Source organism: Echiichthys vipera (genome assembly GCF_963691815.1).
Source record: "Echiichthys vipera genome assembly, chromosome: 1".
Taxonomy (NCBI): Eukaryota; Metazoa; Chordata; class Actinopteri; order Perciformes; family Trachinidae; genus Echiichthys; species Echiichthys vipera.
The window spans coordinates 10,791,322-10,812,553 of NC_139826.1; the positions used below are offsets into that span (position 1 = coordinate 10,791,322).

At 39.1% G+C, this 21,232-nt stretch overlaps 1 protein-coding gene across 1 annotated transcript in view; it reads left to right on the forward strand.

Moving 5' to 3' along the window:
* The window catches only part of cep89 (centrosomal protein 89), a gene marked incomplete at its 5' end in the record, with an annotated part of 59,586 nt that overhangs the window by 6,335 nt on the left and 32,019 nt on the right, over positions 1 to 21,232 (forward strand). The window contains 9 exons of the mRNA XM_083915310.1: positions 541 to 683; positions 1,921 to 1,971; positions 2,377 to 2,460; positions 3,597 to 3,700; positions 6,544 to 6,659; positions 7,662 to 7,842; positions 8,081 to 8,248; positions 9,589 to 9,730; positions 15,490 to 15,579. Coding sequence (XP_083771436.1) covers positions 541 to 683; positions 1,921 to 1,971; positions 2,377 to 2,460; positions 3,597 to 3,700; positions 6,544 to 6,659; positions 7,662 to 7,842; positions 8,081 to 8,248; positions 9,589 to 9,730; positions 15,490 to 15,579 — 1,079 coding nt within the window. The remainder of the gene's footprint in view (positions 1 to 540; positions 684 to 1,920; positions 1,972 to 2,376; positions 2,461 to 3,596; positions 3,701 to 6,543; positions 6,660 to 7,661; positions 7,843 to 8,080; positions 8,249 to 9,588; positions 9,731 to 15,489; positions 15,580 to 21,232) is intronic.

Consider the following 21,232-nt stretch of genomic DNA (forward strand, 5'->3'; position numbering starts at 1 on the left):
ATGGAGGTAGTGCTGTGAATAGATGTGGCTTTGATCCTTTAGCTCCACAGCACATTTTTAGCATGATGGGAAGAAAGAGTTGAGGGTGTAATGAAAAGACACGGAAAGGAAACACATCCGAAAGAGTTTAATAATGGAAAATGTGCAGTTTAAATGGGTTGTAGGTTGACTTGGTGAAGAGAGGCTCTGACCTCCTGGTGGGCATAGAAAAGTACTACTGACTTTGTCTGGTAGTGAAGCATTATACTCTCTTTATTGTCCTCCAAAGGTGAAATTCTGTTGAGGTTCCGGGTCAGCCAGCAGACCAGAGTCAAAGCCTTGTGGAGAAAGACCAAAGCCACTTTGCTATACACTGTGTATACACATCATTAGTTAAGATTTTACCTGTCCCTTCATCCTGAAACTATAATAATGAATATGGCTATTGCATTGTATATTGTAAGGCCGCCAAGCCTTTATTGAACTACCATGGTATTCTGAACAAGAGCAACATTTAATGCTTCAAAACAATATACAGTATATAACCTGCTGGGCTTACAGGCAGCCAGGCAGAGCTACTGAATTTGAGGCAACATGCTCAGGAGCTGGTGGATGAAAATGACGCCCTCAAATTGACAGTTCACCGTATGGATGTGGAGCTGAGCCGCTACCAAACCCACTTCAGACCATTGTCCAAACAGGAGGTATGACTATCTACACGATAACACCTGCTTTTTGATTTTTACCTCATCTTGTATATTGCTGAAGCTCAATGTATCTGTGTGGTGGTCTTTTATAAGCTTCACTTTACACTAAAGTGGGAGCGATACGGGGGACCATTAGCATAGCTAATAACAGTTGCTCTTTTGTGGCTTACATGTTTGTTTTCTCTTTTTGTTGCTCAGCCCAACACCTTTGTAGTCGGCAAGCAGTTCATGAAATCATTTAAGCTTCTTCTTTATTTTTTTCACTGCCCACTCAGACGCTGCAAAGCAAAAACCGCAAAGCCCTGAAGGTTCGCCTCTGCTGCTGCACTGAGCGATGTTCGCTTATTTATTACAAGTGTATTCATAATGAACATATCACTTCTCCAAGTTGCAACAACGTCTGACGCTTCTCATCCCCGGGTCCCCAGCATTACACCAGCCAAGTGTGAAGAAGATCGAGTGAATGGTTTTTTGAGATATGCAAAGGACACCCACACACACACACACACACATGCGCGCACACACACACATACACACGCACACACACACACAAACACACACACACACACACATGCGTGCACACACACACATACACACGCGCACACTCACACACACACACACACACACACACACACACAAAGACAGAGAGAGGTTCCTTGCTTTATAGTTAGAGCCATTACTATCCCTTTATTTTCACAGCAGGCCTTTAAAATAGAAATCCACCTTTTGATCCAGAACCCCGCTAAGAAAAATAAGGTTTCTTTTTGTCTGTTCTTCCATCTGATTTGTTGCACTAAAGAAGTAACTTGTTCCCGTCTGTGTCAGTCTGTCCATTCTGGTTTGTTACATTGAAGCAGAAAGCTGGCCCGTGGATTTAATCATGACTACCTCATGCTGTGTCTTCACACCAAGAGATCTCCTGTTTTCATTATCACCAGTTTTCTTCTGCTGTCGCTGGATGCCTCAGCTCTCCTCATTACTAGGAAAATATATGGGGATAGTTTCACAGTAGAATAAATCAGTACTGATAAATAGAATGAGTCTTATTAACTCTTGTTTAATTATATAGATAATAATGTTTTATTAAAATGGTATATTATCTTTTTTTTTTTTAGATTGTTCTATTATAAAAACCGAAAATGTTGGATTAGCTTCTCTGTGAAACACAATAGGCAGCAAAACCTGGTGGTATGGTAACTAACTTTCTTTCTCTTTCTTACTGTGTGTCATTCAGAGCTCCAGAGTCAGTGGCTTACCAAAGACAGGGTCTCCTCCTCCCTGGCTGGTCAGTATATTATTATATAGTTGTTTAGTACATTACTCCAATATGGCAGGGCAGTACCTCATGGCTGGCTAATAGTAAAATTTAAAGTTAAGCGGTTGTTCAGCAGCTTAATGCAGACTTAACATGTGAAATCATGCATGCTCAGTCCGGTACATTAGTTGAGAAGCCCATGTTCACTAAAAACTTACAGAAGGATCCCTCAAATGACCAAATCAGAATGCCAGGTTCATAACTGTCTGTCCACTGTGACTGGAATACTGCTGGGCAGATCAACAAAATAAAGCCCAATTGCAACTGGTATGGTTCAGATTTACCAACCACTATTGGGCTGAAAAGCTTTGAATGAACTAAAATTCATTGATATTGTTGGTAATTTGGATCATCTTCTTTATCCTTATTTTGTAGCTTGACATGAAGTCTTTATCTCCTTTGCTGCTGGCCTATGACGACAGGATTAACGAGAAAGATGCACTTCTGCAAACCACTGAGGTGTGTACACACATCTGAGAGACTGAATGAATGAGTTTCCCATTATCATGAACGTTGTATTAAGTGTGTGGATTTTATTATGGCCATTTACTGTATCTTTCTAGTGAAATAGGGTATAGTTTTTATTCACAGTTATCATCACAAAATCGTCTCATGTTATCCTGAGCTGCAGTGATAGAATAAGACTGTAAAAGCTCCAGCACAGTCAGGAAAAATCAACTTTGCACAATTAAAATATAGCTATAATCATCATTTTGTAATAAGGCCATTAACTCTGTTTGTTTGTTCCTCTGGGAAATGAGCAGAAATGGAAAGCCTGGAACAGCAAATTGATTCGACTGATCTATATGAATATTGATCGCTCTTTATCACTCGCCACTTTATTTTAGAGTCAGTACTTTTTTCAAAGTCAGGGCTCTGTGAGAATGATGACTCTGTTTTTTGAGTGAGCTGATTGGTCATTAGAAGGGCTGTTGATACCTTTTGATCACAGACTGTATAAAATATGTGAGCTGGGAGGAGGCCTCGGGGAAGACCCAGGACAAGGTGGAGAGATTATATCTTCACACTGGCCTGGGAACACCTTGGGATCCCCCAGTTGGAGCTGGTTAATGTGGCCTGGGAAAGGGAAGTTTGGGGTCCCCTGCTAGAGCTGCTGCCCCCGCGACCCCACCCCAGATGAGAGGTTGAAGATGAGATGAGATGAGACTGTATTCTAACATGGGGTCTGTGGGGATTGACTCGCTTTTATAGCCAGCACTTCTGTGTGAGGTTCATTTTTCAACCCCAGAGAATGCTGCTTGGTTTTCATCGGATCCTCTGAAGTAGCTGTGCAGCATTGGTTACCATGGTGATCTACCCCTGTTAAAAGTGAGCCAGCTTTATGGTATTGGAAAACGTAGTTAAGTCCACCGATGTCTAACCCACTAATCTCACTTTGTGGTACAGGCTCCAGGAGAACTGGTGTACACTGTAGTGGCTGTCAAGGTTTTTGTCTTGGAAGGGGACCCTTAATCCTTAGCAGAGGGGTGGAAGTACAGTAGAATTTTCATCTTTTTGCTGTCTCCAATTTAAAACTTCTTAGCTTGTGTCCTTGAAATGAGAGGTCCTTTTGTGTCTTTGTCTGTTTGCCACAGGCGGAGGTGAAAAGGTTGCGTGTTCATGTAGAGGAGGTGATCAAAGAAAATGAGAAACTCCATGATGAAATTGCAAAGATCGGAGGGGTCAGCCAGAAGAACTGGTAAGAAGAAATGTACTGTGTGTATGTGTGTGTGTGTGTATTGGTTCAGCATTGTAAGTACGTGCTTGAATGTCACCATTCATTCCCCTGATGTGGTGAAAATGAAATGCAGACTTTATTCTCCTCTGCATTGATGCCTGCCTGTCTCTCGGTTTGTTACTAAAGCTTATGTTGTGGTAAAGAAAAGTAGAAAACCTTTACATGGTCTTATGTATGTTCTTTTAATCGTCTTTCGTCAAACATTTACAGTGCATTTGGCAGGCGTTCTTATCGATTCATGATTAGGACAACACCACCTGCTCAAGTGACACAGGCATGGTACTACGAGTTGGATACACGTGAACAAATTTCAAAGTAAAATATTTTTCCTACTAAAGCGTATAATACTAAAAAGTTGAATGTGTAGGCTCTTTATTAAAAGCTATATTAAAAAAAAAGTACACCCATGGGGCATTTTGAGGGGTGAAGAATGAAAGTATTGCTTTTCCATAAACAAATATATTTAGTCTGAATAAATGTTTAAAAATTTTCTGACGGGTTTGACAATGACTTTCTGTCACGTTCTGTTGACATTGTACCAGCCATTAGCGAGCGGCATTGCTGGTTGCCAGGGTTGTCTGTTGTTGGGTGCAGCTACTGTAGGCTGCTGGCACTGGGTGAAATAGAGTTTGCCAATTCTGCAGCTGCTTCGGAGCCTCAGTGAAGGGGGCGTTATTTGTCCCAGCAGCTGAGTGAGCGGAGACGGGCAAAAACCAGAGTCAATATAGGCCAAGCATTGAGAGTGAAGAGGAGAAAGGAGTTTAACGGCATTAAAATGCACGCCCAAATGGCTATGTTTCTCCTCGATCGGTAAGCTAACTTTCATGTTTACTTAGCTGTAACGGCTAATGGTAACTGCTAAAGGTAACGGGAACTGTCAGTGAAACTCCTCTAATCCTTCTTTTTATGGTGTGATTTGTCAGACGGGATGGTTTCAAACAGACTCAAACAGACTCTGGTCTCCTGTGGGCTACTGGGCCGGGTCTGACGAACATGGCAACCCGACTGTTGGAATAATTTTTTGTTGTTGCGACTACAAAGAGACACTAGATGCCGTATTCCGCTCATTCTCCATATTCAACCTTTAACATACATGATGTATCTCATTATTCTTTCCTAACCTTAGACTGTACGAAAAATGGACGTAGCCTCTCCGCCAGGGCCCGTTCTCTCATCTTGATCCAATCGTACTCGCCTCTGGGAGTCGCCATCTTGTCAGACTTTAACTCCTCCTCATTTCCTCTTACCAAAAAAGGGCATTGATGGGACGTTTGGGGGAGGGAGATACATCCATCTGGCTGACGTATACTGAATTAGCAATATTAGCACCACCGCCGGGAGCTAGGCTAACAGAACACGTTACTAGATAAACAGGAGTGGGAGTCAGTATTTACATTTTTTTAATTTCCTGTGTCTCCAGCGGAGATTACACCAGCTCTGGGAGTCAAGTGCAGGCAGCATTTATAATCTATGATTTAAACTAATATTCAACACAGTACCAAGCCTATAGACTGTGAAACACCAACCCTCATGGCCAGAATCCTCCCACTGCTCCAGATTAGCATCTAGTGTATGTGCCATCGATAGTACACTATATTGCAAGTCATTGTGAAGTGCGTTATTTAATTGGCATAACAGAGCCAACAGGTTGTGTTCCTAAACCATCTGTTTGTACAGTTGATTGAAGAGCAAACCATCTTGTCACTTATGGTAACACGACCACACAAATGACCGCAGTCCAGGTCGAGTTAGCATGCTAATGATGCTAATCCTGACAACTAGCCTCCGAGGAGAAGTGAGGACGAGAGGCTAGCTGTCACTCAAGAGGCCGCGGCCCTAATTATTCCTAAACTTTAACCTCCAATAAAATAAAAACTAGCCAGGCCCTAAATAGGTTTAATTATGCTGCGAAAACCGTCCTGTTTAACATGGGGGTCAATGAGAAACTGCTCTATTGTGCAAACTACTCCCAGTGGCCACTCGGAGAACTGCAGTTTTTGGCTTCGTATTGGATCAACCTAGAATTTTTTGTGGTGGGGGCTTGGTCCTAATATGTAAGACTAAGTGTTGAGAGCCATTTACAGTACATCAATTAGCTTATAAGCCAAGTAATCATCGAAATGTCTCTCAGTCCAACGCCTGCACACCCTTCCTGACCTCTATCTCCGTTTCCCTGATTTTCCTCAGAGATAATTGATTGTACTGGAATGCACCGCAGCATACAAAACTAGTCATCGAAACACACATTTTTTAAATTATCTTATATACAAACAGTAAGGTTTCAGTATCCTACAACGTACTGCATTACAGTAGTTATGAAGATGAATAAATCTTAGCATAGAAAATGCATAAAGTATGGCTTTTAACTGAAACGGTGTACATAATGTAATTAATTTTGAAAACTATGTTAATTATATATATTACATATATATATATATAAAATATATATATATAATATATATATATATATATATATATATATTATAAAAATGCCATACTTTATCTTTCAAGGATTACAAAAGTTATACAAGTTATTTTTCTTCGAAAGATTAGAGATTCCCCACAGACATGTTTTAAAACAATACTAAATTTAAAATATTAATTGTGTCTGATATTGTTTTTCCACCAAAACAAATTCCATAACTAGTTAAAAATGATAATACATGTATTACAGATTGTATGCAGTATATTGGCATCCAGTGTTGATTTATACTACACATGTAAATTTAGACTGTGGCTTTTAAAGTAAAACTGATTCTATTGTCTCTCTCTCTCTCTCTCTCATCCCCCCCCCCCCCCCTCAGTCATCAGCTGCAACAACAGGCTTTTCTGGTTTTGCAGGAGAACCAGGTTCTGATTGAGCAGCTTGAGGCTCAGCATGTTAAGGCCAAGGCCAGCCTCAGCAGACATCATTCTGAAGGTACAAGGGGATGAATACATCTTGTCAATACATCTCTGTGTTGGCATCTGGTGCAGAGTGACACAATGTGAACACAGCACCACAAATATGTAGCCAAAGGCACAATGTGTGTGTGTGTGTTTTAACAGTTCTTTAGAACAACGATGATACAAGCAAAGCTACAAAAAAAGGTTTGATTAATTTATACATTAAATTTATATGATTGCATCAATCTGATTTCAGTCACAAATCTTCATTTAATCATGTTGTAAATGGTTACTTCATATCTTAAAATGTGTCACAGCAGTGTCTGTTTCATAAAGGATTTAAAGACTAAAATATGAACCACTGATTTTGATTTTTTAAAGTTAAAAAGGAGGCTGTGAAGCACAGGATTAATGTAATCATACGTGTCCCACATATACAGTACAAGCAGAGTGTCAAGTTATAACAGTAAGAATTGCTCATTGTCATTTATTGATGAATCCAAATGTCCCTGCAAAAGTGTCTACCGGTTGGGTGGGTTGAATCAATTTTTTAAATTGAAATTGTTTTAGCCATTAATGTGTTATTGCTGCACATTTTCTACTATGCTGTTTGCTCAGTGGTACCTGATTGACAACACCTAAGACAAACTTTACATCAAAATATCAATAACTCGCTCTGCACTGCCTCATTTGCATCTGTCTCCCTCTTCGCACCTCTCCTCCCACCTGTGCCCCATGAGCTTTGCTCGTCTGTGTGGTATTTTGGCACCAAGCACAAAGTGAATCTCATGGTCAGAGCCTTGCCTGCCTAAGTGTAAAAATTAAAGGAAATCTTCATAGGAAACCCTAGGTACAAGGTGAAACCATCTGTGGTAAAAATAGAAGCGGAAATCTTGACATCAAACTTAAAGGAAACTATAAACTTATGACATAATTCCCTTTCACTCTGGCCCTGCATCCTTTTCTCTGTTGTTTTCATTTTGGCTGATTATTCTACTCCATTCTACTGCCCTACCTCTCCTCTCTCTCTTTGTAGTTTCCAAGGTATCTAAGCAACTGATGTTGTTAGAGGCAGAAAAGCAGCGTTTGCAGGAGGACTTGGAAGAGAGCAGGAGAGAGGTACAGAAAAATGGGAGGGAGGCACAAGTTCTGCAGGCCCGCTTGAAGGATGCAGTCACCTGGGACGAACACTGCAACATTGCTGGGAAACTCAGACGGTATCTGACGGCTTATTTTTTATCAAATATTTCTTTCTCCTAAAGATGAATCAATCAGTTTCAAAATAAGCAGTATACAGATTTAGATTGACAGGATTATTAAAACTACTCTGTAGGTTTGTACAGTATATAGTGATGGGGTACACTTTTGTCTGCACTATCCAACAGTGTAGGTACAGATCACAAGGTACTAGATGTTTTGTTATAATGTGCTGTACAATCTGCTCTTGGCTTTCAGGCAATTAGAGCAGCAGGAGAGTAAGAATAAGAGTGAGATGGACGAGTTGCTTCTCAGATTGTCCAGCCTGCAAGAGGAGAATAGGAGTCTGGCTCTGGACAAGGCCAACCTGACTGCTGATATAAAGAGAATGGAGGCTGAGCAGGAGCTCACCAAACAATCCAACAGGTACTAAATATACTGCTTTCTTTGTCTGATATCATCTTACATATGAAGCCTATGAGCTGCTGATTTGCTGCAATTCAATAACGTCTCCTTGAAGAAGTGTTGTACTGTGTTTTATTCATGATAAACAGCTCCTTGGACTGTGGTGAAGTTTTATCCACATTCAAACATGCATGGATACACCTTTAGATCTGACCAGTCTCAGTTGTGACAACAGGAACCTGTTGGGAACATGGAGATCAATTTGAGATGTTCAGCTCAGCTCAGGACTGTATGTTCTTGTAGTTCTAAATCTGTGATCAACAATGTTTTTGGAAATAATGATGATGATGATGATGTCTATTTCAATGATTTGGTGATAAATTTAACCTTTTTTTTTTTACCACTTGTACACAGAGTTTAGTGACCTCACATCATTCTCTGCATATCTCTGCTCAACTTCAAGCACTCAGATAGATGTAAATAAAACTCCTGTGTGTGTGTGTAGTGCCTATAGTGGTTATAGAGTGACTAATAATTACTGAATCAAAGTGGGATTTGAAATTCAAATTGATTGATAAAGGGATAAAACATGACTTCTTGAATCAAGTTTTCAACCACTGAATGGATGGCTGATTTAGCTCCAAAGCCATGTTTAGAACACCCAGTTTATCCTGCTCCTGATTGCAGGAAATGTCAGAACTGTGACGGATAGAGACACACTCAAAACAACATTTTGTTGTGGGTCAGAGTTTAATCCCAAGTGTAAAAATATGCTCACTTCACCCAAAAATTACCATCAAAATAATCATGAAAGGCCTAGTGTGAGAGGGTTATTTAACAGCCTGTACGGACATAATCCGAAGTTGCCAGAGTGGCGTTTCAGCAGCATTACATTTACATAACCAAGCATAGTTCAGATCAGGTTATTTCCTACAGTATAAGATTTATTTTGGTCAGGAATTACAGCTGTTCTAAAATCTGTTCTGGTCCCCTGTACCTTTCTGTGCTGTCTCCCTGTAGATTTAAGATGAGATTAATGTGGACTATCTCATTCTGAAGTGTGAAGATTGTCAGAAGGTGTTTGATTAACCAAAAGTGTTTTCATCAAGATGGCAGGGTATCATCCAGTTAACTCTTTCTATTCCTGTTTTCAACCATTTTTGCTACACTGTTTTACTAAACCCAGGAAACATTTTTCTCTCCTACATTCTAAATCTCTTCCCTTCACTTTATTTGTCCTTCTATTTTTTGCCAACCTGCTTTTCTTTTCCATCTCATTGTTTTTCCCTCTCCCTATCTTTTTTCTCACTCACTCTCTTTAATGTTGTTTCACTTATTCTTTTCTTCTCTCCATCATCCAGGAAGGCTGAGAGGAGGATGAGCGTATTGAAGAGACAGAAGGAAGAGTGTGTGTTGAAAGAGGAAAAGACTCGCCATTACATGGGAGCTGTCATTTCTGTGGTGGAGCACATTTCCCAGGAGAGAGACCAACTTCTACAGATGGTACTACCGATGCTACTGATACTGTGGAAAGATTTTGTATATCACATGATACACAATAAACCCCTATACCAGGTATGTGAGTGTACAGGTTATATCCCTGACACTTCTATTACTGCGGGGAAAAAAGGTATTGCACAGTGAACTTTTGACACTGCAGAAACATTGGGTATTTCCAATGATAGTAGAAAACACAAATACACAGATCCTTTCTACTGTACAATTGTTAGTTTGCCCGTATGGAAGTCAAGAATGTCTGTGCTTGCAACTATTGTTTTTTTATGACATTATTTTCTCATCTTGAGATAACAAAGCTCATTTTATCATGATAATGGGTTAATTTATGTTGATTCGCGAGAAGGCAAAAGGCACATTACTTGAGATAACAATATAACTTATCACAAGAAAATCGACTCTTTTGAAGATCACAGGATAATTAACTGCGGTCAAGTGAGCTGTCGTTTGCAAAAAGCTGGTCAAGAAAGGCGGTTTGGATTTTGATTCTAGTGTATTCGGGTTATGGTATGGCCATTTTCAGCAGTAATTCCACACATTTGCTATACCAATATGTATATATATTTTTTTTTAATGTATTCTTTCATAAAAACTTTTCCTTCATAAATTGCTGAAATTTCAAATTTCCTGATCAGGAGAAAGATAAGATGAGATGTATGTAATATGTAACTGGCTCACATTAGTGGTTATCAATGACAACTTCACTGGAGGTCAAAATTAGAGAACAAATTACTAATACTTTATTGTGAGATATTGTTATTTTTTAATGTGCAGAATTTGATAGAATATCTGCTGTGGCTATACCACGGCTGTTCTAGCATGCTTTTTTAAAGTTTTTTTTAAACAACCAAAGCACTCCAACAAAAACCTTTATTTTGTGAAAAAACTGAGCAAAATTGACAATAACCATTGTGTCAGAAAAGAAGATTTCAACAATGTTTTCTTCGGGCTTTAGGATTAAAAAATGAACAGGAAGTGTAGAGGCCACAGCTTTGAATGACTTCAGCACATCTGCTCCCACAGGACATCACTAGTTTCTCACACTGCTCTGGTTTGATCTTGGTCCATTCTGACTCAGTCTCTTCCACAGTTCACTAACTGTAGTGGGTTTCTTAGACATTACTTTGTTGCCAAGGGTTTTCCAGAGATTCTCTGTGGGGTTTAGTTCTGGACATAGTAATAAAACAGTAGAATGTATTAACATAATATAGTATAATATAGGCTGGGAATAGAATAGAATTATATTTTGTGTCCCATATGGTTTTACTGCACAATATTATATGACGTTAATATGTTATACTGTTTTATTTCTTGCAGTATCCCATATTCCCAAATAGTAAAAAATATTTTTTAAATGTAATGCAAACTGAAAATAGGACAAAATGACAGTTGTTTTTGGAACTGCAGTGTTTATTGAACCTTTAGGCTGTTGCTAGCTCAGGTAGTTGGCAACAGATGATTGAATTCAAATGCAGACATTAAAAACCTCAGCAGGAAGGGCTCAATAGCAGTTCACCTGGTAACTTATAAGGCTTGTAACCAGTGTGGAAGCAGGTAGGATTAGAAAAACAACCACAGGAGTGCTGGCAGTCACCCAGAAAATAAACTGGGAGGCAGGAATCAGTCAAATGCAACAAGGCAGCACAGACAATCTGGCAAATGCTCATTAAATCTGCCCTCTACATACTCTGAGGAGCTACTGACTAATAGGAGCAGCTGTGCAGCATGTGGCTGATGACATATGGTACACAGTCTGAGAGCAGATTTCCGAAACCTTTTGTTTTTGTGCCAGGAGTTGTGTGTGTCATTTATCAAACAAGTGAAGTTTCCTTGTCACCTGAGGCGTCAGCAGTATGATGCAAGGATGATACTGCGAATAACTGCCTCTGATATGATGAAGTGTGACTGATTGAAACATTCCACTGAAATTACTGAAGGTGCCTGCAACAGACCTTTTTCATAGCAGACATTTTGGCGTGTTATAGCAGGAAAAACACAAGTGTAATTGATAACCATTCGGGTGAGCCAGTTCCAGGATCCTGGTATTGTGCATGCTGGCTCACAGTCGTCAGTCAACGGAGCCATCGTTTTCTACAGTAACATTATAAGTCAAAATGTCTGCTGTGAAAATGGTCCATGAAGTTTATTTCTCCTCATAGTCGAATCGTCCTTTTGCTAAGGAAGGTTTCTTTTTTTTCCAAGTTTTCCAAGCCTTTATTACATAGGACAGACAGGGAATGGGGTGAGAGAGAGAGGGGAGACATGCAGCAAAGGGCCGTAGGTCAGAGTCGAACCCACGGCCGCTGCCTCGAGAGCCTCTTTACAGCCTCTTCAGCTCTAAACACTCAGCCACAAGCCGCCCCTAAGGAAGGTTTCTGACTGAGCAAGATGGCAGCCATGATAAGAGCTGGTTTATTTCTCTACATGCTAAGGAAAGGGGCTTATCTCCTTTATTATACCTAGTGCCATCTCTTTGCCACATACTGTAATTACTAATAGAGTACTGCACGAATGAGTCCTAAATCCCGGTTCTGGTCCTAATGGAAAAATCCCATTGACTTTTTGTCTAGAGAACCCAGGGTGGTGCTAAATTCAGGGTCAGGCTACAAAAAAAGCATTATCCCTGCAGCACTAGCCAGTATTAGAGAGTGAAGTGCATTCACACTAGAAAAATGACATTAAATATACCCAGTTAACTACCAGTGAACTGTTGACACTCTTGTAAAACAAGGTGACAGTCAACAAAGTTATACAGTAAATAAGGCATTTTTTCTTTGACCATGGCTTTAATTTGGTATCATCAATTAAGAAGTTTACTTCATTGGATATTCTTCCATTGAGAGAGACAAAGGAATGATGGGAACAAAGGAGATCACCTACAACTGTTTTAGATTGGGTTACTTACTTAAAGTACATATCACTGCATCTTGGCATGTGGAGTATTGATTAACAGGTCCTTGATGCCTGACTGGATTAGTGAACTTTTAATGATAGTTCTAACATGGTAGAGGAGTACTCTGTTGTTGGTGGATGAATTCACAGTTATAACCATATGGTATAGCATATCTAACAAAAAAACAGAGCTAATCTGAAACAAATAGAATAATAAAGTGTTGTATTACTTGTCAGAGTCGACTGAGTGTGTGGCAGAGGAACAGAGAAAGTTTTTCTGGTAAATATTAATAGATACAGGGACTTTGCCATAGCTCGCCTTTTTGAACATAAGCAATAGCCCACCATGTGTAGAAGGCCACTCACCATATTAGAGGTAGCTGGTCCAAAGCTAACAAGAATCAATTTGTCTGGAAGAACACAGGGTGGCCACAATGATGTGCGTATGCTGTTAATAAAGGTATTATTATTGGTCATTTGCTGTGTTGTGCCTAGACCTCATTAGATGAGCAGTAGAGCTGTTTCCATGAACAGAAGACTGGCTCGTCAATTCAATTATAATTGTCCTTGCCTTTGATGTCTTGTTGTGACCTACAGGATAACTGTATTTATGTTATCGGCCAAGAAACTTAGGTGATGATCACCTTCTTGGCACCTTCTTGGCTTTAAATATGACATATTAAGGTTTGCAGTCTGTCATTACTGCATGTTGCCTTGAACAATCCTGCTAATTATACAATAAGTGCCTTGAACAGTTTCAAAAAGACAATTTATTGCATGAATTAATCCAAGCTGAATGTATAGAGATGCTTAACGTAGAAATGCTCGCTTCTTAATCAAAACCTTTTTTTAAAGATACCTGTGCTGATCATACCTACTCTTTAGAAGCAGACACCAGATCCATATCAGCCTTAATGAGGTGAATTTGGGACTTGCAATTGCAATGTGCAATCACTTGAGTATAAAATACCTTCATTATGCTACGTTCGGCACTGTAAGCCTGGATAAGTTGACTTTAATTGGGTCATGAGATTCCACGTAAACTAGTTAAAGTGAAATTCCGGTGTAAAATCATCCCAGGGTCTTTTTAGTCAAATTGGGTCATCAAATAAGCCATCGAGGGAATTTTTTTTGTGTATGAACGATTGACGTAGATTTTCCGGAGAGACGCTAACAGCCTGCCGCGGCTAACATAGATAAGCTCGGGGCAGCAAGTTGGACGCATTAAAACGTCTTTTTTAACCCCTAATTCTGCTCATGATAACACCAAAGCTCTGCAGTAGCATGATAAGAGTCCCTACACATAAAACAAAGAACCGACAACATAGTATGTGAACACGGAGTTTATTTAAAGAGTGTTTTGAAAGACTTACCTACTGGCCCCGGTACTAGCTGCTCCATTCAAGTCGATTACAAATGCAATCAAAAAATGAAGGAGCCCATTGATGATTTATTCCAGCAAACCACAGAAACGTTGTGAGACAAAAAGATGTTCATGTCAATTGCAACTTCTCTGTAAATATCGGTGAACTGAAGTGGACACTGCTCTGACAGTCACAGTTCATAGGGACAATTGACTTTGTGCTGTGGTTACTTTTAAGTGAATAGTCTGCAGATGAGAAAAGTATTCTGTTTCAGAGCAGGTCTCTATAGGATCACATGACAAACAGAAACAGACATTAGCTCTAGGGCCCATAGAAGTCCAATTAAATCAGTTGTTTTGTTAACTATCTCTGCCAAACGGTGTGAAACAGCAAAAGATGAAAATAGCCAAGTTAACAGTTAAGATTATAATACAGTGATAATGCCATTTTGATAGTTAGACTCTAATGTGGGCTATACACCAAAATTCAAACACATTACATTTTTCTAACATGACTTAATCTTCATAGGCAATACAATCTTTCTTTCCATAAACTCAACATGATGAATGAGAAAAAAAACAATTGATGGGGAAAATGCCATCTTCTTGCAGTCAACCGTCAATTTACTTTGTAGTCCTCTGACTGAGAAAATGCAGGTTTTTTCAAACATGTGCAGATAAGTTCCAGGCTAGTCCAGAGGTTTTAACCAAGGAGAAGATATTTTGAGCAAAATGAAGAAAACACAAATCTCACTCTGTCTTTGCCAAGACAAAGGCAACCTTCTCCATCAAACAGGCCCAGACTAGTTTTGAGTGGATTAGCCAATGAGATTTTGACTTGCTGAAGTTCATAATTAGCCAATAAGATGCTGACACATGCTGACATTCAGTTAAACATACAGTTTGTACAAGCAGTTATCACATCATAATAGTACAACATACATAATGCAACAAACATTACATTTTTAACAAAACGGTTTAAGCCGACACAAAGTTCAAGTTCACAGTGTGCTCATACTTATATTTTGGGTTTCTAATATATCATCTTTACATGCTTTAATATTCAATAAACATATTAAATCTGATCGTACATGGATTCTGCTTCTGCCTGAAACACTCTATTAGCGCCTGTTTCTTGAAGACCCCCTCCTGAAATAGTCCAGCGAAAGTGGCTAGTAGGAGCAACTGTGTCACCTGCCACAGCTGAAATTCACCCTAATTTAGCGGGTGGGTGGGTGTTAATGTCTAGCCCTGATGATAACCCAAATGACATGAAAATATATTTTTTACAGTATAAACTAAAAATGTGCCGTTGCAGGCAGTTTTTGCTTCACATGGGACTACTGTAAATTGGCAACAGTTTCAACAGTCTTTTCCTTTATCCATCTCTCCCATAATCCCTCACTTCCTCTATCCAATTCTGTGTTCTACGTCCCCTCTGTGTTCCCCTTTTAGATCAGTAACCCCCCGTCTTCCCTCTCTACCTCCCCAGGCTTCTGTTCTTCAGCAGGAAAAGCGGGGATTTGTCAGCAGGATTCTGAATGGCACAGTTCGACTCGAAAAGCTGCAGGAAGAAGTCAAAGTAAGTTCCTTTATTTAAACATTACTTTCACACTACAGTGTGTTCCAAGGAAGGGGTGAAATGTTTGCCATTAACCTATGACCTGAAACTACGCTGCTGCATGGCAGGCAGGTTAATCTGATCTTAACCCCTGATGCCACAGTAGTTTGTGAGGCTACATCTTTTGCCCAGTTGGTGCTTCAACAGTCCACACTCAAACACAGCGTTTTATCCGAAGTCAATTTTTCCCAAGATAACTCTCCAATCTATTTCCTATTGATCATCCCACTTCACTACTCTTGATAATAATGATCCTACTATTGGGCTCCACCACTCAGAAGGTATAAATTGATTGCCATATCTCAAACTGAGCTCATTGACTTTCTAGTACTTAATTTTCCATCTTTAACAAAGTGACGCTTATACTGCTAGTAGTTATGGTGCTTACCTTTTTATATCTGTGGCAATAGACACATTGTTTTACATACATACTGTGTTTGTAATCCACCCCAGCAGTTCACACTATTTGCCAGCTGGAAATGTAACTAAATACAATTATTTCAAGCTAAATTTACAGACTCTCTGTGACACAGATATGCAGAACTGAGTCCCAGGTGTGCAAGACTTAGTCAGGCAGGCTAACAACTGGCAATGGACAGATCAGTTTCTGTCTGGGGAGAAGTACTGTAATTGCACAAAGAACTTCATGAGTAGCAAGAAGCAAATGTGCAGACCGGTCACAAGGCGGAGAAGCTGATGCAGCAGCCTTATTGTAGCAACTGATCTAAACGTTTGAGTTTCTAGGCAACATTGTAATTACATAGTTTCACATAAAAAACAAAACTTTATTTAAGCTTTATTTTAAAAATGAAAACGATATCACATCATCATTTATTAATTAATTAAAAAAATGACTCACTGCTGATTATTATTATTGAACTTGGAGTTTTTTTTTCTGAGGTGTAGATGGCAGTCATGATTGAGAACAAGAAGACAAAGCATCATTTTCTCCTTATCCATTCTGTGCCAAAAACCTGATGGATTTTATTCCTTTCCATTGAAATAACATGTAGACTATTCTAGTGAATCGCCATGGCAACCTTTTCTCACTCAACTTACAATGTCATCTCGGTTTGAATCTAACCGCTGCAGTTGACAGCTGTGATTTAATACCAATTGGTACAGCCTTTCTGTAATTGTTGTTTGCTATGCCAAACATGTACATGTCATTAGTCTGGCAGTGTAAAAGCCTTGGTTTAAAAGGCCAGTGCTCTCCGCTCCAGCTGTTAGCAGCTCTTGTCATTCAAGCCACATCAGGGAAAAACATCAGTGGTTTGACAGTTTTAATTGTGTCTCTATAGCAACAGCCCAGAGAAGAGGTGTGTGTTTGTGTGTGTGATAGGCGGTCCTTTGGTGGTGATTGGACCATTGAAAGAGGAGAGCAGTTAATGTCATGCCGTGAAATTGTCACGCACAGAAACCTTGCACACTTGAGTCAGATGCATTTTATCATTATATTTGTTGTGAAGATTCGCAATACCAGTCCAAATGCTGTTACCTTGTCTCACACTCTGTCTATCGCTCCTTCTCTCTCATTTCCTCCCTCGCTTCTCATCTTGCAGTTGGCGCCACAGCTACTTGAAAGAGCTGATCCATCCTCCCTCTCTGTCTCCTTCAACTGTCACTACCTCTCTGTCTGTGTGCTGTCCTCATCCTCTGTTTCATCCCCCTCCTTGTCATCATCATCCACCTGCATATTACCATCTGACCTGTTGAGAGTCCGCCGTAATCTGAGTTATGAAATACTAGAACTAAAATGAGATACTTTAAATTCTGTATCTCTTTGTTGTAAAGTGCTTTGTGCTGGGAGACGAGGTAAAACTTTGTTTGCATGTACTGTGGCTCTGAGTGGTCAAACAGCTATGGATGAATGCAAAAAAATGGAAAAATCAAACTTGTTCCAAAAAAGTTTTGCAGTCAGTGTGTAAACTTGATTGACATGAGGTGGTATTTATTTGTGTAAGATCACACACAAACACACACCTCTTAATGCCCACAATAAGATGTGAGATGGTCTTCATGTTGTTCATTTTGTTCAACCAAAAGTCCAAAACCCAAAGTCAGAAACAGCCAATCCCCACACCATTATGATTAGGCTTATATTTTACTTTAGTGCTATATTACATTTTTATTTTATACAAGATCTGGCCCAGTCAGTGTAGCCACCCAGTCATACTGTAGTGTATGAGCAATATGATGCAGTGATCAGTGGTTGCAACTGAACAGCAGTATTTGCCTTTTGATTCTACACAGGTCTGCATGAATATCACTATTTGCGTCAGCATACTATACATTTAATAATATATTATCGCAAAATGCTAGTTTATAAATAACTGAATAAAACCCCATGTCAAACAAGATGATAGCAATAATATATTGGAAAATGAGGACAACGAAATGGAAACGAGTACAGGTTTACAGAGATAAATTAATCTAATTATTTTCGAGCGCCTGAGTTGACCACAACATGATGGCTACATGTTTTCACACGTTCCATTATATTCTCTGAAAAACCTCCAAATATGGATTGCAAATGTTATACACTGTTTGTCTTACCCTTTTACCAGCTTCAGTCAGGTTTTCCACTACTCAGCTCCTTTTATATTCCACTGCAGCTCATGGGGCCGCTGAACTTGATGACATGATCTTTCTCACAGCAGCAGGTGATTGATTCTTAGGTGGAAATATCCTAATTTAGTTCTGTTAAAAACTCTATACCCATCTCCAGCTACCATTTGACTTTTATGAACTTATAGTGATTGCAGTCATCACCTTATGATTCAAAAAGATTAGGGTTGTGTGGTAAGTGTGTGCTATAAAAAGAAAGCAGATTGCAACTACATTATTCATGTGTAATTAAAATTCATGCTCCTCCATCTCCTTAAAAACACCTGCAAATGTTGAATATTTCAGTGAATGCATGTGTAAATATAGCCAGGTCACAGGTTTGAGTGACCCATGCTGCTTGACGTCATTATGAGACGACTTTTCTTCCCATTCAAAATTCTCCTCTAGCTAAGCAATGTAATGCTGTTGAATGGGGCAGTGGCTTAATGCAATTTAAAAAAAAACAGTTTCAGTTTAAAGTTGCAGCAGGTAAAAAGCAAAAAAAGCAAAAAAACAAAACAGAATTTGAAGCGGAGTGAGAGAAAGCTCTCCCTCTCTCTCTCTCTCTCTCTCTCTCTCTCTCTCTGTCCTGAGCCAATAGTCTCTCTCTCTCTCTCTCTCTCTCTCTCAAATGACCTGTGATTGGCCAATGTCTCCTGTCATGGGCTAAATTTTCAAAGCCTGAAGACAGAGCCAAGTGAAGGTGCAGCACTTGAGCTTTCTTGAATTGCAATATGATGAAATATTATGGATTCTTCTGCCCAACAACTACAAAAAATGCATATATACTGCATGCTAGGGATCCTCTTGTCTGCAAAGTGAGTTTCGTAGTCACTGTCATAATCACTCGTTTTTACTGTCCTGTATTTGTTGATTCCATAAACCGCGGAAAGTCTGAACCAAAAAGCAGTTAACAGCATTTAAAGTGTTTGTGATTAAAGAATTGAAGAATTAAACGAGTCTTCCACTTTGGATTAGCTGAATGAATGTGTAGAGCTGTGTGTCTAAAGGCCCTTCAGGCTCCTATTTGAAAGCTGAAAACTAGGAAGTGAGTTGAATTCTCAAGTCTCATCACAACTTGCCAGAGAAAGAGTCTGTATGAAAACTGATGACAGTGAGATCTGTGTTAACATGAGTAACAAGGGAATTGTTCTCTCATATTCAGGGTTGCTTTAAACTTTGACCAATGTGGTAATTCTCTTTTTAGATGTAAGGCGAAGAGAGTTTAATTTGTAATGTAATGTGCCACTCAGCTCAGAAAGATAAAAGCAGATCCTGTGGATGTCAAACAGGACAAACACTCCACTGACAAGCACTCATTCTAACAGTTCTGTCAACTCGGGCAGAAAATTAAATCTCTTTCTGCTGTCTGACTTGCTGCCGTTGACTGTCATCTCTCATTTCTTTGATGTTTTTTTCTGGTACTTCTTATTTTGTCTGGCTCTAGCTAATTGTACTGCATAAACCATTTTCAGCATTGTTTTGCTATTATCTCTGACTATCACAGTGCTTAAAAATCTTTGTGAAATTAGAAATACTGTCATGCTAAGTTACCATCATTAATCATGAAAGAAATGTTCTTTTGTAGTCTCGCTCCTTGGAGCTATAACGACTTTTGTGATGACTTGAAATAATCTTGTGCAGCTAGCAGGCCTGCAACTAATAATTCCTATCATTGTTGATTAATCTGTGAATTATTTACTCTATTAATCCTTTACTTAAAAAAAAAAAAGTTTGAAGATGGTGAAGATAGTCTATCTTTGTTTCCCAAAGCTCTCAAATCTCTTGTTTTGTCCACAACACAAAGATATACCTATGTAGTTTACTGTCATGAGGAAAGAAACCATAAAGTATTCACATTTAGGAGATGGAATCAGGGAATTTTCTGTTTTCTTTTTTTTTTTTTTTGAATCACTCAAACCGATTTGCGGCGGTTTTGAGAATCGTGTTAAAAATTAAATCAAAAATTAGGGTAAGAGAATAGAAATCCAGTTGATTGGTAATTAAAATGACTATCAAGCCCCCACTGTTATAATTTTATTGAAGTATAACAACAACATATTGTCTCTATTTGCTTGATGAGATAGACTATGCAAGATTAACCTGCGGTACAAAAAGTGGACTGAATAAACAGGCAGTTGACATCAAAATAAGTACACAAGCAACATATAGAAAATAATTCTCCATTTATTTCATTGTCTAGTAGCTTCTGTAATCAGTATTGTGGCACTAAGCTGAGAGCTGCAATCAGTAGATCATAGAGAGAAACACATGAAAACAGAGAGGAGCTGGATACAGAAACAGCGCTAGGAAGAAGGTGATAAAGGAAGGTGAGAAAAGAATATATAGAACCCCAACATCAAGAATGAACAGGACTTACATTAGCACAAAAATGTATATTTTTTTCCAAAATGCTACATATCCATTTTGGTGAGAAATACCATTCCCTGAAGTTTGGCATCAAATCTTTATAAAGGTTTTCAGCCCAGGGCCCTCGGTTATCAACATTGCACAGAAAAGGTTCTAAACTGACTGCTCCAGGTAAACTGTAGGAGGCCATAGGAAGCTGATAATTGTCAAATGTGCATATCTGCTCCAAGCACTTTCAGATGTCACGTGAAACGATAAAACCGACAAATTTTATCCATCATACTCATGAACCAAAAGTTTGACTTATATTATAAAATGCTCAATTTATGGCCAAAACCTTTCTTTTAAGTAGTGCTGGAAATGTCGCTATAAACTGCAGCAAGATTTCTCAGAAGACACGTTTCTGACACACTCAAATGTGTGTTTTGAGTACAGAGCTATAGGAAAAACTACTTTTTGGTACCCAGAGGAGAAGCTTAAAGCTTCAGTAGACTTGTAAGTAACTGTTAAACAACAGCAGTTTATTGTGACCTTTCTTTCAGAAGTCCACATGCCAGGATGGTATATGTAGGGGAGTGTGCCTCTCACAAACATAAGAAAAACAAGATGCCACATAAATAATGCACACAACCTTGAG